The 14,399-nt window shown below is 35.4% G+C and overlaps 2 protein-coding genes and 2 long non-coding RNA genes across 4 annotated transcripts; 2 read left to right on the forward strand and 2 right to left on the reverse strand.

Annotated features, from left to right (window-relative positions):
* Nucleotides 1–1,537: 1,537 nt before the first annotated feature.
* Nucleotides 1,538–2,302, reverse strand: LOC124444556. Its single transcript, XM_046995175.1, has one exon. The coding sequence runs from the start codon at nucleotides 2,300–2,302 to the stop codon at nucleotides 1,538–1,540; it is 765 nt and encodes a 254-aa protein (XP_046851131.1).
* An 856-nt stretch (nucleotides 2,303–3,158) lies between these two features.
* Nucleotides 3,159–4,855, reverse strand: LOC124443943 (protein FAM204A-like). Its single transcript, XM_046994492.1, has 5 exons — nucleotides 4,585–4,855; nucleotides 4,394–4,490; nucleotides 4,260–4,290; nucleotides 4,078–4,171; nucleotides 3,159–3,703 (listed from the first exon to the last, which is right to left on the reverse strand). The coding sequence occupies exons 1-5, from the start codon at nucleotides 4,819–4,821 to the stop codon at nucleotides 3,464–3,466; spliced, it is 699 nt and encodes a 232-aa protein (XP_046850448.1). The 5' UTR covers nucleotides 4,822–4,855; the 3' UTR covers nucleotides 3,159–3,463.
* Nucleotides 4,856–10,170: 5,315 nt separating this feature from the next.
* On the forward strand, nucleotides 10,171–10,920 carry LOC124444783. Its single transcript, XR_006948017.1, has 4 exons — nucleotides 10,171–10,234; nucleotides 10,314–10,544; nucleotides 10,624–10,720; nucleotides 10,831–10,920. It is a non-coding gene; the product is annotated as an uncharacterized LOC124444783 (long non-coding RNA).
* A 1,427-nt stretch (nucleotides 10,921–12,347) lies between these two features.
* Nucleotides 12,348–12,834, forward strand: LOC124444792. Its single transcript, XR_006948022.1, has 3 exons — nucleotides 12,348–12,402; nucleotides 12,477–12,497; nucleotides 12,648–12,834. It is a non-coding gene; the product is annotated as an uncharacterized LOC124444792 (long non-coding RNA).
* Nucleotides 12,835–14,399: the final 1,565 nt, after the last annotated feature.

Below are 14,399 nucleotides of genomic sequence, written 5' to 3' on the forward strand. Positions count from 1 at the left end.
AAAATCGAGTCCTGAAACTGACTTTTATAATATTTCCATATTTTCATCAAAAGGTTATAATTCATGCATTTGAACACATTTTCCACATTCAAAAGAAGTTTTACAAAAAATCGAGTCAACCCCCCCCCGAAATTTAATTTTATCATATTTCCATATTTTCACCAAAAGACTATAATTAATGCATTTCAACACATTTTCACAAAAGACTACAATTAATGCATTTCAAAGAACTTTTACATTTCATGTGTTTTTCGCCAAACGAGATATGTGTAATTGATGTCGGTAATCACTCGATTTTGGTATCTACTGTATAACGTTGTTTAAGCCGCATATCTATTCGGATTCCAGACATTTAAAATCAAAGAGAAACTGACAGGAGTTCCGAAAGGTTCTACCTTATTGTGATTGTTCTTCCCCCCTCATTCCGTAAAATTCCCCCCCGGAAATGTTAACAGACAGACACAAATCGAGATTTTACCTCTATATAGGTCGAGTAGAGGAATGGACCGAGACATGTCAAGATTAGTGTGCTGCCACGCTGATGCGTGGCAGCAAAAATCGCAGTAACTCCAATATTTTGCGATATAGGTACTGCGCATGCGCGAGTGAACTTCTTTGCATGCGCAGTGCTATCTCATAAACTACTGGTGCTACGGCGATGATCTTTAACTCATCTTAAAGCTCTCGATGAGCTCCTAAGTATGAGCTATTCAAAATCGTAGTAACTCCAATATTTTGTGATATAGGTTCTGTGCATGTGCGAGTGAACTTCAGCGCATGCGCAGTGCTATAGCCTAACTTACTAGTGCTACAGCGATTCTCTTTAGCTCAATGAACTCTTTCGAATGAGCTATTCAAAATCATCGTAACTCTAATATTTTGTGATATAGGTACAACGCATGCGCGAACGAACTTCTGCGCATGCGCAGTGTTATCTCCTAAACTACTGGTGCTAATGGGATGATCTTTAGCTCATCTGAAACCTCTTGACAAGCTCTTTCGAATGAGCTATTTAAAATCACTGTAATTCCAATATTTTGCGATGTAGGTTTCGCGCATGCGCAGTGCTATCTCCTAAACTATTGTGCTACAGCGATAATCTTTAGCTCATCTTAAAGCTCTCGATGTGCTCTTTCGAATGAGCTATTCAAAATCTCGGTAATTCCAATATTTTGCGACATAGGTACTGCGAATGCGCGAGTAAACTTCTGCGCATGCGCAGTGCTGTCTCCTAAATTACTGGTACTACGGTGATGATCTTTAATTCATCTTAAAGCTTTCGATGAGCTCTTTGGAATGAGCTATTTCAAAATCGTCGTAACTCCAATATTTTGCGATAGAAATTCTGCGTATGTAGATAGATAGATAATTTTATTTTAACACGCTTACCATTGTCAACATACAAGTTGATTTCCACATGGGGCGTGTGCAAAAATGAAAATTACAATAGAATAGTGAACTACTTACATTTTACGATACACAAGACACTAAAATGTACATTAAATGAAGCATAGCTAGGTTAGAAAGCTATTTACAATTAGTTGAGTACATAATTTGTTTTGGGAAAGTGGGAAGCGATTTTTCTTTGAAAGGTCGCTAGAGAACTAATTTCTTTAAGTTCATTTGGCAATGAGTTCCAGACTTGTGGCCCATTAAATGCTAGGCTTTTTTTCATGCTATTGCTTCTTGGCTGAGGTAAGCATAGTGTTTTTTTTAAAACCACGAAGTTGGTAATCAGTTGATTCGCTCTTGAAACTAAATAAGGTAGTGATTTTGGACCCATGTTGTTAAGCAATTTAAACATGAGCTTTGCTTTACTTTTTTGCCTTTCAATATCAAGAGGCTTCCACTCTAAAGATCTCAAAGCAATTTCGTGATCAACAATATTACTCATGTTTGCGATGATTCTCGCAGCTCGATTTTGAAGTTTTTGTAAGCGTTTGGATTGAGTTTCGCTGAACACGTCCCAAACTTCACAGCAGTAAGTAAAGTAAGGATGTATAAGAGCGTTGTAAATGGAAAGAAGAGTGTCTTTATGGACATAGTCTTTAGCCCGACGAAGAGCTGATATCCCTGAGGCAATCTTCTTACAAATATTGTCAGTATTTTTCTTCCACGACAAGTGCTGATCGAGGGTCACACCAAGAGACTTAGAATCCCAAACTTGTTTTATTGTTTTGTTTTCTATTGCAATGTTTGGTTGCTGATTTGCTATACTTTTGATAATTGGTTTAGAGCCAATCAACATAAATTCAGTCTTTGCAACATTTAGGCTTAGTTTATTAGCAATCAACGGTTGCATATACTTACAGAAGATAATACTCTAGTGAAATGCCTAATAAACATTTATGGCATTAAGCTGTCCTTAACTGCAAATTTTCACTGATAATTTTTGCTTAATCTTTGGCAGAAAAAAATTTTGAGTTTTTTCTCAAAAGGTGAATTTGCTAACACTGATGTGGAGATGGGTAAAGCGTTACAATAAACTTGCATGGTTTGAAGTCTGAACTTTTCTATATCTATGAACTGTCATTTGTAGTACTAAATTTCTAACTTAACTCATTACATAGAGGTTTGAATGGGGGTCTCTAGGGGGGTCTATGCCTGACAACTTGGTAGAAATTTTTAAAGACAATATCTGTATTTGAATAGCATTATTGTAAAATAAATTTTATGTTCCTAGACATGCTAATGAGCCATATATTTGACACGGTAATGAGCCTAAATATTTGGCAAAACATTCAAGTATTGTTCACTTCATTTTTTTTTTGAAAAAAACGTAAGCAAAATGTGTTGTTTTTACGCAATGCGTTGCCCACAAAACGATGCGTTGCCCACAAACGATGCCCACAAAATACATTTTGTATTGCTCTAAAACGCTGAAAATGGCATTTTCACGGCTCTGGAATCCAAAATTTCTTAGGGGAGAATGCCTCAGACCCCCCCAGGTGTGGAGTGCCTCCGACCTTTATGACTGATGTTTGAAAAATCCTAGATCCGCCCCTGTCTCAAGACTATACTAACCTGGACGATCTACATCTACAAACATGTAATATTCACATCAGAAGCATACCGTAGAACATGCATATATATGAATATTACCTCCCCCCCAACTAATTATCAGTTTTGTCTTCCTGCCACGAAAAGCTAACCAATGGTCATGTAAAGTGAAAATTTTATTGCAATAGAAAATACCCTGATTGTCCTCGCACAAACACACTGTTTGATGGCCTCTCACGTGGGAAGAGCTGGCTAATATGTCATTATTTCATGTCATGAGTGACACTTACCAACGACATTATTTAAGTTGAGTATTTCACTCTGCAATTCTTTAACAATCAATTATATATTAAGTTGACACAAATAACAATGTCAGATACAATTTCAACATATTCCCAACTTTGTGAAGAACAAGTAATTAGTTATATAATATACATCCATACTTGCAGTAAGCTATTTCATTTTACATATTTCCTTTGCTCTCCCATCTTTCTTTCTGCTGAAATCCCCAAAGTAATTTTTTCTTTCTTTTGGATTTATTCCATTTTATATTAGAATTGTTTGCCTTTTGGTAATCTCTTGTACTTATTGCTTCAGTTATCTTAACAGCAAGTTCTTCTTGGGACATTTGATCACTCAGTTTCTCAGCCTCGGTAAAATTCCCCCGGCTTATGGCTTTGTCCAACTTCTCTTCCAGCTGTGACTAAAAATTAATGGAATTATTAAGTTGGACAGATAATATAATATTTAATGTAGCTTCATCACTTGAAACTAAAATGGACAATACCTTTAGGAAATAATTACCTAACCAATTCTTTAAAAAAGGTTCAATGAACACCATAAAGTTACTGAAAACACTGACAAACAATTGCTATGAAACATAGCATGATGTCGACAAACTGTCAACTTAGTACATGTAAAGATTATTTAAATTTATGTCAGCACTTTTGTATTAAAAATGAAATAATTCTATGTTTCATGTTATAGATCTAAAATTTTCAAATCCACTACAAAGAGAATGCTTTCCTATCCAGTTGAAGCAAATCTAGTTCTAGTGTACTTTAGTTGTAAACTAACCTTTGGTTGATCCTTGGAAATACAATGATGTACATTTGCATCAATATTTGCACAAATTTCTTTCCATCCATTAGCGTTATTTTGCAATATTTCTCTAAACAAGAAGAAATCAAAATTCTAGAAAGAAAAAGTCACAAAGATAATATTAATTACATGAATATTACACATATACTTTAGTTTACCTCATTGGTGTTTTCAAACCTAATGATTCACCTAAAACATAAAAATATTCAAATTTTACATTTCCTGCATTACCATGACACAATCTACCAACAACCATGAACTATATATGTACATATAAACTACAATTGCTAACCATCGACACTTTTTTCTCTACACCGTTTTCTTACAGTTTTCTCAGACAAAGGTTTGCATGATATTGCTTGATTCCTTGCTTTTAATTGCTCAAATTTCTACAAAATTACAACTCCATTCTCAGTGTTTTCGTATTTTTTCTCACATATCAGTACAATCCAGTTAACTATCAAAAAATTTTCAACTTTTTACCATTAGGTTTTCACAGAAACGAGAACGCTTCTCTTTCATAATTCCGGCTTGTTTTGGTTCGGCTTCAGCGAAATAAACACAGGATGACTGTCCAGAAACATTAATAAAAATGTCCATTGACTCTTCTTTGCTTGAGTTAGACTGCGTTAAAAGCATCTTTGGAGGTGCAACTTGTGAATACATATTATACATCAATTGAAGAATAATACCGGTGAACACCATATAACGACAATACATTTTATAGATATAAAGGGTTAACCGGGTATAACCCGGGCGATGTCGGGGACGCGCCTATTAGCTTCCTGGTCAGCGGCAAAAGCGTTTACATAATAATCGCTATAAGTACAATATGTTTACAAGGTTAAATAGTTGGAATGTTATTAAACAAAAAGAATGATAGCATAACGCTATAACCAACAACTACAAACAATAACGACCTTATCTAACAACATTTGAGAAATTAACCTTTCACTCCTCTTCCTTGTAAACGAGACAAGCCTACTCAAAAGCAGAGAGCCTTATACGCTACAAGTCCCGGGCTTGTGACCGGTATAGCAGAGTTAAAAGGTGAATGGTTTATCATAGATTGATCAACTGAATATTCCTCCTCATTTTTGTTTGGAAGCATGTTGAACAGTTCATATGGACAAAGCTCGAATGCCATATTAAATATCAGTAACATAATCCGGTGTTAATTAAATCAAGATATGATCTTCGCACTTTGCTGGACAATTTAAGCAATCGTCTCAGGACCTGAAAAAATCAGGTGACTCAACGGGATTCGAACGCATGACCTCTGCGGTGCCGGTGCAGTGCTCTGACCTACTGAGCTATGAAGTCACACAGTGGTGAGCAGGTCAATATTGTTGGGCTCATGTTTTCTCGTGAAAGGAATGTCGTATGAATGTTTTATGAATGTTATAATCCGGTGTTAATGTTAGACAATACATCATTGCCCTTCAGTGAAAGCATCCCGCTTTCCACTGGAAAAGAATGAATCTTGGCCAGAGATTTGCCAGGCGGAAAGCGAATTTTCAATATGAACATAATAGCCCAACATAATACTTTTAAAAAAGCCATCACAATAATAAAATAGAGAAGGATTTATTAATTACGTTTCGTCTTTAACTTAAGACATCTTCAGATTAATGAGTTAATATATATACACGAGGTTTTAAATACAAGCATATAATATGGGGTGTTAAATTACATGTGAGAGGAGTAGGAAGTTTAGATGACGGAATTAAGTGAGAATGGCGGTATATTAAAGAAGGTGAAGGAGGATTGAGTTGCCTTGGGTGTTAAGAGAGGGTTTAAGTTTGGATATAAGAAGGCTTTCATGAATCATAAGGTCATAATTGTCGGAGGAGGAAGAGAGAATTGAGAAATCATTAAAATCGGCAGGGTGAGATGTATTTCTTATATGAGAAAGGCAGGGTGAGATGTATTTCTCATATAAGAAATACATCTCACCCTGCATCTCGGCAGGGTGAGATGTATTTCTCATATAAGAAATACATGAAACCCTTTATATATCCAAACTTAAACCCTCTCTTAACACCCAAGGCAACTCAATCCTCCTTCACCTTCTTTAATATACCGCCATTCTCACTTAATTCCGTCATCTAAACTTCCTACTCCTCTCACATGTAATTTAACACCCCATATTATATGCTTGTATTTAAAACCTCGTGTATATATATTAACTCATTAATCTGAAGATGTCTTAAGTTAAAGACGAAACGTAATTAATAAATCCTTCTCTATTTTATTATTGTGATGGCTTTTTTAAAAGTATTATGTTGGGCTATTATGTTCATATTGAAAGAATGAATCTAATATCGATGTTAAACATAGATTGTTACAAGCATCCCGCTTGCCGATATGTAGGAATATTCAGTTGATTAATCTATGATAAACCTTTCATCTTTTAACTCTGCTATACTGGTCACAAGGCGTGACTGTAGCGTATAAGCAGTGTTGCCAGATGGGCGGTTTTCCGCGCGATTTTTTGGGCTGGAAAAAATTTTGATGATCTAGCTTCCACGTGTTTTTGTTTTTGTCGTGGTAAACAGCAATTGCGCTTATATTGTAGTGACGTACATAACGTGCGTATATTATTCATCTAGATTTATGTATTAGCAATAGAGGAAATTACGGTGGCCCACAAGTATCACGGCAAATTAAAAACTCGCGGCAAATTAAAAACTCGCGGCAAATTTAAAACTCGCGGCAAATTAAAAACTCGCGGCAAATTAAAAACTCGCGGCAAATTAAAAACTCACGGCAAATTAATAACTCGCGGCAAATTTTTGACAATGTGGTGAACCCATTGAGTTCTATAATAACTAGAGTGGCAAACTTTACTGGGGCGAGGATGCCAAAAAAATGGCGGCCAAAGGACGTATTTCCGCTGAAATGATCGCTTTGCAGAAAAATAATATTCTCGACCTCCCCCGGATTGATGTTATTGATTTTCCCTCCTTTAATTGAAAATTTCAAATGCAATTGCGAGCTGTATGATAAATAAACAATATTTTTCAAGGCCAAAACAATATTTTTTCAAAAATGCCTAATCGATGTTCAATTGTAGAATGTCGCAATATTGACAACAGGAAGCACATCGCTTTTCACAGGTGAGTTATTCGCTTATTTTGTTTGTTCCTGAAAGATTGAATCGGCATTTATACAATTGAAAGCCCCAAAATCTGTTAGGCCTTATGAAAAAACATTGTCTTAAATACTGCATACACTGATGTTTTCCTGTGTGTTTTTTTAAAAAATTCAACAAATTTTTTTCTTTATTTGTTGAATCAACGCATGAAACAATAAATTTACTAATCTAATTCAAATAGTTTTCCTGACGAAGAAAAAACCCTGCACTTTCTTCGGAATGGGTAAATAGTATAAAGAAATAAGTGGAGCAAAGTTTGTTCATATCATTTTTCCGATAGCATGAAGAGAATATCAGGTAACAAAGTGTGTCTAGAAGATAGTGCCGTGCCCACATTATTTCAACAGGTGCAGGATGTTGAATGTACGAAGAGCACTGAAAAGGTGAGTCGTCATTTTTCTACTCATGATCACTCGTATTGTCTTAAGTCTCCCAGGAGACTGAAAAGACAATTGGAAGATGTTATAGACAGGGCAGAGTCTTATAGAAAGAGGTTAAAAGTGTCTAATATGGAAAAATGTAGACTGAAAAAGAAGGTAAATGATTTATTGTCAATCATTGATTGCCTTAAAGATGATAAAATGATCAGCTCTGATCAAGCTGAACTTCATAATGCTTCACTATCTGGGGTTCCTGAAGATATTTTGAGTCGTTTAGTGGCAAACACTCAGGGTAAAAAAGGAGCTCAGTACCCCCCAGAATTGCAAGCTTTTGCACTAACTTTGAAATTTTACTCGCCTAAGGCTTATGATTATGTTCGTGAGAAGTTTAATTTAGCCTTACCTCATCCAAGAGTAATTCGATCTTGGTATAATTCCATGGATGGTGACCCTGGTTTCACCAAGGATGCCTTGAATGCTTTGAAAGTGAAGGTTCAAGAGTCAAAGAAAGATGGCAAGGTAGTCATATGTGCATTGATGCTGGATGAAATGTCAATCCGCAAACACGTAGAATGGGATGGTCAAAAAGTTTGTGGTTATGTTGACCTTGGTACTGGGATTGATGATGATTCACTCCCTGAAGCAACAGAAGTTTTGGTATACATGGCTGTTGCTCTAGATTCATCTTGGAAAGTACCAGTTGTTTACTTCTTGATAGATGGCCTCACTGCAGAAGTAAAAGCAAATTTAACAAAGGAGTGTTTGATGCAGTTGCATGATGTTGGTGTTAAAGTTGGAAGTTTAACGTGTGATGGTCCATCCACCCATCTTGCAATGATGAAGTTGCTTGAAGTGAAACTTTCACTTAATGATTTCCAAGCATATTTTTTACATCCATCTGATTTAATGTTGAAAATTCATGCATTTTTAGATCCTTGTCATATGATCAAGCTTGTCAGAGGAGCAATTTCTGAATTGAGAACTCTGAAGGATGAAAAAGATGGTTTGGTAAGATGGCAATACTTAGTTGAGCTAGAAAAACTGCAAGCCTCAGAAGGCTTGCGACTTGCCAACAAACTAAAGAAAGCTCACATAAACTGGAAGCCACAGAAAATGAAGGTAAATTTAGCAGTGCAAGCACTCAGCTCGAGTGTTGCAGATGCTTTAGAGTTCTGTGAAGGTAAGCTCAAACTTCCACAGTTTAAAGGGTGTGATAAAACAGTCAAATTCATTCGAGTATTTGATCGCTTGTTTGACGTTTTGAATTCCAGGAATCCAATTGCTAAAAACTACAAAGCACCAATAAGGAAAGCGAATTACAAGCTGATAAAAACCTTCTTGGATGAAGCAAGGCAATACATCTTAAATCTGAAGGGTGCTGATGAAAAGTCGATTTTTTCCCATAAGAGGAAAACCGGATTCTTGGGGTTTCTGTTGTGCATTGAAGCAGTGCAAGGGCTTGCTGAGGATCTTGTTATAAGTGAAAATTCTCCCCTTAAATATTTGCTTACCTATAAGACAAGTCAAGATCATTTAGAATTGTTGTTTTTTTCAGCTGTGCGAGCGTCAGGAGGTTGGAACAACAACCCGACATCTCGACAGTTCAAAGCAGCGTACAAGCAGCTGTTGAAACGACATAACATTAAAGGAGGTCATGGAAATTGTGTTGCTCAGGATGGTACCGAAATTCTAAGTAGACTCGAAGATCGGTGTGAGAGTGAACAAATGTCGGCAGATATTTCCGATGTAAATACTGCAAGAAGATACGATCTAGAACTGCGTGGGCCAGAACAAACTGACCACGATTACAGCGACACCTCAAACTACATTCAGCTTTCAGACTACAAGGAGGCAGCAATATCGTATATTGCTGGCTATGTCGCAAAAATGGTGAAAAGGAAGATCGATTGTGATGATTGTATGGATGCTCTGACATCATCTAAAGAAAGATCACCAGAACTATTTGTGGCATGGAAGAGCAACGGTGGTTTAAAAATACCAACTGACGATCTTCTGAAAGTGTGTCAGGAAACAGAGTAATGTGTAATGAGGATGGTGAATTCCTGCCATGGTGGCTTGCCACATGCAGCAAACATATCGAGTGCAATTGCTGCGACGGTATTATCTGTGTGTGTAGAGAAAAAAGTTTTTAGCATTTTAGATGAGCATGTGTTAGAGTCGACAGTTACAGATAATCATGCTTATAAACTGGATAAAGTGTTGTGCTGAGGCATTTGTGAAAATAAGAATGCATCACTTGACCAAAACGCAAAACGATAAGTTGCATGGTCAGAAAATTCGTAAAAAGCTGTCTAAGCTTGTGTTGTTCAATCATCAGTAGATTGGACGTTGCCTGGACACTTTTGTGTTTTCGAGGCTTTGCCTGTGCCTAGAAATGGAATTTTTCATTTGACTATTCCATTTTTTTGAGGCTGTAGGCATCCTGGCACATAGCAATATGTGTTTCGAGGAGAAATTTAATGGTGCCTGCACATTGGTGTTCGAGGCTTAAAAATGTAACATGAAATTATAACCTAGTTTACGTAACTAAACAATTAAAAAGAATGAAAAATAATTCGAAATGCAAGTCTTCTATGTGAGTATTCCTCTACAACATAGTAGAATATAGAACCACAATAGCACAATATTCATTTTGATTTACTTTTTTTATACAGAAAAAAATCCTCAACAAAACAGCCCAAATGGACGACATAAGAAAACTATTTTGTGGTCCTAACATTGATAGCACTTTCCTGGCACATAGCAATACGTGTTTCGAGAAGAAATGTAATGGTTCCTGCACATTTGTGTTCGAGGCTTAATATTGCAACATGAAATTATAACCTAGTTTACGTAACTAAACAATTAAAAAGAATGAAAAGTAATTCGAAATGCAAGTCTTCTATGTGAGTATTCCTCTACAACATAGTAGAATATAGAACCACAATAGCACAATATTCATTTTGAACTATTTTTTTTATACAGAAAAAAATCCTCAACAAAACAGCCCAAATGGACGACATAAGAAAACTATTTTGTGGTCCTAACATTGATAGCACTTTCAATCAGATCGAGCGTTGTAGTAAGTGCTTTTTTCAAAATTAAACCAGTCTGTCAATTGATAAATGAATTGTTGACGTTCTTTTAAAAATAAACGCTACTCAATATTAAACGCACGTGTTTAACTTACAGGTGACATTATGAATATTGCCGGGATGATCTGCATGCGGAAGTCCTTGAACAACGTTCATGATGCGTAACATTTTATCTTTAACATTTTTTTGCTCCTTATAGTTCAACGAGTTCACATTGTTTATATAGTTTCTTGACTTGTAAAAAGCCAATGGTTAAACTTCGAATAACTTGAAAAAATTTTAGAAGAATGTTACTTGAATGCAGGGTGTGACTTGAGTCCCGAGAATGGAGAGGGAAACGTTGCAGAATTTGATTTGCCCAACAAAACGTAGTAATTTTGTATGTTAATACCAGCAAAATCGCTTTTACTTAGTTATGAGTTGATCCAAACGTCATCGCTAATATTTGCCTTTTAATTTCCGCAAAATTACATGCTTTGCTCGACAAAACTGCTAACTTTTGAAGGGAGAGGCTGAGCCACCACATATCAATCCCTCTCCAGGATTTACACCCTGTTTCAACGTTACTGATACAGCAATTTACGATTTGTGCACGCTAAATTTACATGTATATTATCATGGGAATCATCTCTTACAAACTATAAAAAACTTTAAAATTCAATGCAATATTTAGTTCTTCATAGTTAAAAAAAAGTTTGATTTGTTAACCAATCAGAATACAGCATTGGCGTTTGTCATTTGCATTTTTTCCCTTTTTTTAAATACTATAAATATTTTAAAACTTGTCTGAATTTTCCTTTGCTTATTTCTTGTTTTATTGTATTTGCCAACTTTCTATTGTGGTCCATGGATGAAAAGAGGTTAGTACAGATCAACAATTTAATAATTTCTGATCTGAAAAGCTTTATATGAAGCTTTCAGCATGGAAGTAAACAAAAAGTGATTCATTTACATGGTTTAAATCCCTTCTTGCAAAATATCTATTTACACTTTATCGTTTTTTGCATACAAAAACACCAGATGCTAGATTATACAGATGAGGAAAAAGCAATGGACACTGGTATCAAATGTGTATAAAATATGTTTTTGTTTTGAAAACTGAAAATCACTCAAATAGTTCAATTGCATTCAAAACAGGTCAGGAAACTGAAGAGAAAGATAACGAAAATGCAAGTGTGTATTTAGCCAAAAATGGTTATACTGCTTAATGATTGTTTTTTGCATTATTACACAATACATCAATGCATCACAATGTGCTAAAAATCTACTACTATTTGAGGTGGCTCCAATTCTGAAAACCAAAAAAATAAAGAAGGTAAACAGTGCTTTGTATACAATACTGTTCTCATTCATATATGATATATGCCCATCAGCTCTCTTATGATACTTTTGTCTTTTCACCTGAGTCTTTTCACCATGAGTCTTTTCACCATGAGTCTTTTAACCTGAAATTTAATCATACACATAACAAATCAAATAGCACCTAACAAACGATTTGTTTATGTAGAAAGCAATGTCAAAGCAAAAAGTTCATTTAAAGGTGTGGTATAGTGTATACATGTACTAATTGCCTTTGATGCCAGGCTGATAATTGCCATTGTTTTTTTTAATGAAGGACGATGCTATAATTGTGGCCACAAAGGCCACAAAATGAATGAATGCGAGAAAAGTAATGACAAAAAATGAAATAACATTTCTTTCATGACCATTGTAATTGACAATTATATACTTTTTTTTGTATAGAGTTTAATCGTATGAGAAGAAGTAAGTTTGATTGACCTAGTGATAAAACATCAGCTTGATTAGATGGTTGAAAACCTCAAGTTGCATGCATTATTGTTAACAGAAATAAGCTAATGACACAAACAAATAAAAAGTGTCATTAACTACAACTTCCTTATGAATATTTAACAGGACGACGTTGCTACATATGCAAAAGATTGGGCCATGTTGCCAAGCAGTGTAAGGAAGGAAATCTACCAGTCAAAAACGTGCTGAACAATTGCAGCAACTGTACAATAAACCTAACAAGAAAATAAATTTTAAATATATTTTTTTTTTGTCATTTAGTTATCTTTATCAGAAATACAAAAAGATTATATATTGTTTTTTTTCTCAAAACTTCATTAAAAGAAAATTCTTATTGCAAATATGTTGTGTAACTTAGTCTGATTGCACTAACATACATTACCACATTGCCATAAATATGACTAAAGAGTACTCTTTAAGAGTTAAGTAAAAAACAAATTCTAAAGAAACAAGACATCTTGAGATGTAAATGTGAATCAACACAAGACGTGAAGTGAACTGTAAATTTTCGATTTATTTCAAAGTCATCCACAGACAGAATGATAATCCAAACCATGCATACACATATATTAAGAAATGGTTTGTTAACACGGGACTTAAGGCTAGCAAAAAATTACAACTCTTCTCTTAAATTACAATACACTCATTCCACCAGTCTGGTCTCTTGTTTCAATTCATCCTTTAAAAATATGACAGCTCTTCCAACTCCGCTTTCGTAAATATCAAACTTTTTAATTTCTATTGCTTGACTTTCGTTACTTAATTCATGCATTGTAAATATATATGTGTATGCATGGTTTGGATAATCATTCTGTCTGAGGATGGCTTTGAAATAAATCGAAAATTTACAGTTCACTTCGCGTTTTGTTTTCGTTCACATTTTTTCATCTCAAGATATCTTGTTTCTTCAGAATTTGTTTTTTACTATCTTTTTTAAATTGTCGGCTGGACATGGCTTTAAGACTTTCTCCTTACCTTGAAAAGAGACCACATCGTCCACATCGTCCACATGTACATTAGACACGACGTTTAAAAACGTTCAAACGCAGCCAACAAAGAGTTCTTTCGCACATAGTTTATAGTTAATAGCTTTCCTCGTAGGAGCCAAAAACTGGAAAGCTAGGTTGACTCGCTGTTACGAATTGCAGGTTTTTATCGTGATTTTCATCAAAAAATTGCTTGCCGAATCCCAAATACACACATACATTTTCCTCACTCTTTCCTCAGGAGGGAGTGGGAAATTGTGAAATTTTCGGAAAAGCGGTCAATTTCGGTAAATCTCAGCGGCAAAGGACGAAATCCGCCATTTTTTTGGCATCATCAGATATCTAAGGCCGCCCTAGAGATAGCCGCTCCATTGAGTTCTATAATAACTAGAGCGGCTATCTCAAGCGCGGCCTTAGATATCTGATGACGCCAAAAAAATGGCGGATTTCGTCCTTTGCCGCTGAGATTTACCCAGTGAACTCCATATATATATATATATCTGGAATGATAACTACAATACATTTTATAGATATAAAATTGAAGCCAAAGTCCTAGTCTCTTGCGCGGTTTGTACGTCAGTTCCAGTCCTTCAAAGTCGAATATTCACGCGGTTTGTACGTCAGTCTCATTCCCCTGAGTGCCAAACATACACGGCCAATATAAATTTGAATACAAACTGCAAAAGCGTAAACATATAAACAACATCACGACAAACAACACACGAGGCAAACTCCTCGCAAAAGGTTATTTTTTACAGCTGAAACTTTACTACAGTGAGTTCGTTGTAACTTACAACTTGTAACGAGGAAAAACCAACTGAAAATTACACTGTTTGCTAAAAAGACAATACAATAGAAAATATGACGAGAA

Source organism: Xenia sp. Carnegie-2017, unplaced genomic scaffold (genome assembly GCF_021976095.1).
Source record: "Xenia sp. Carnegie-2017 unplaced genomic scaffold, XeniaSp_v1 HiC_scaffold_21, whole genome shotgun sequence".
NCBI classification, from domain to species: domain Eukaryota; kingdom Metazoa; phylum Cnidaria; class Anthozoa; order Malacalcyonacea; family Xeniidae; genus Xenia; species Xenia sp. Carnegie-2017.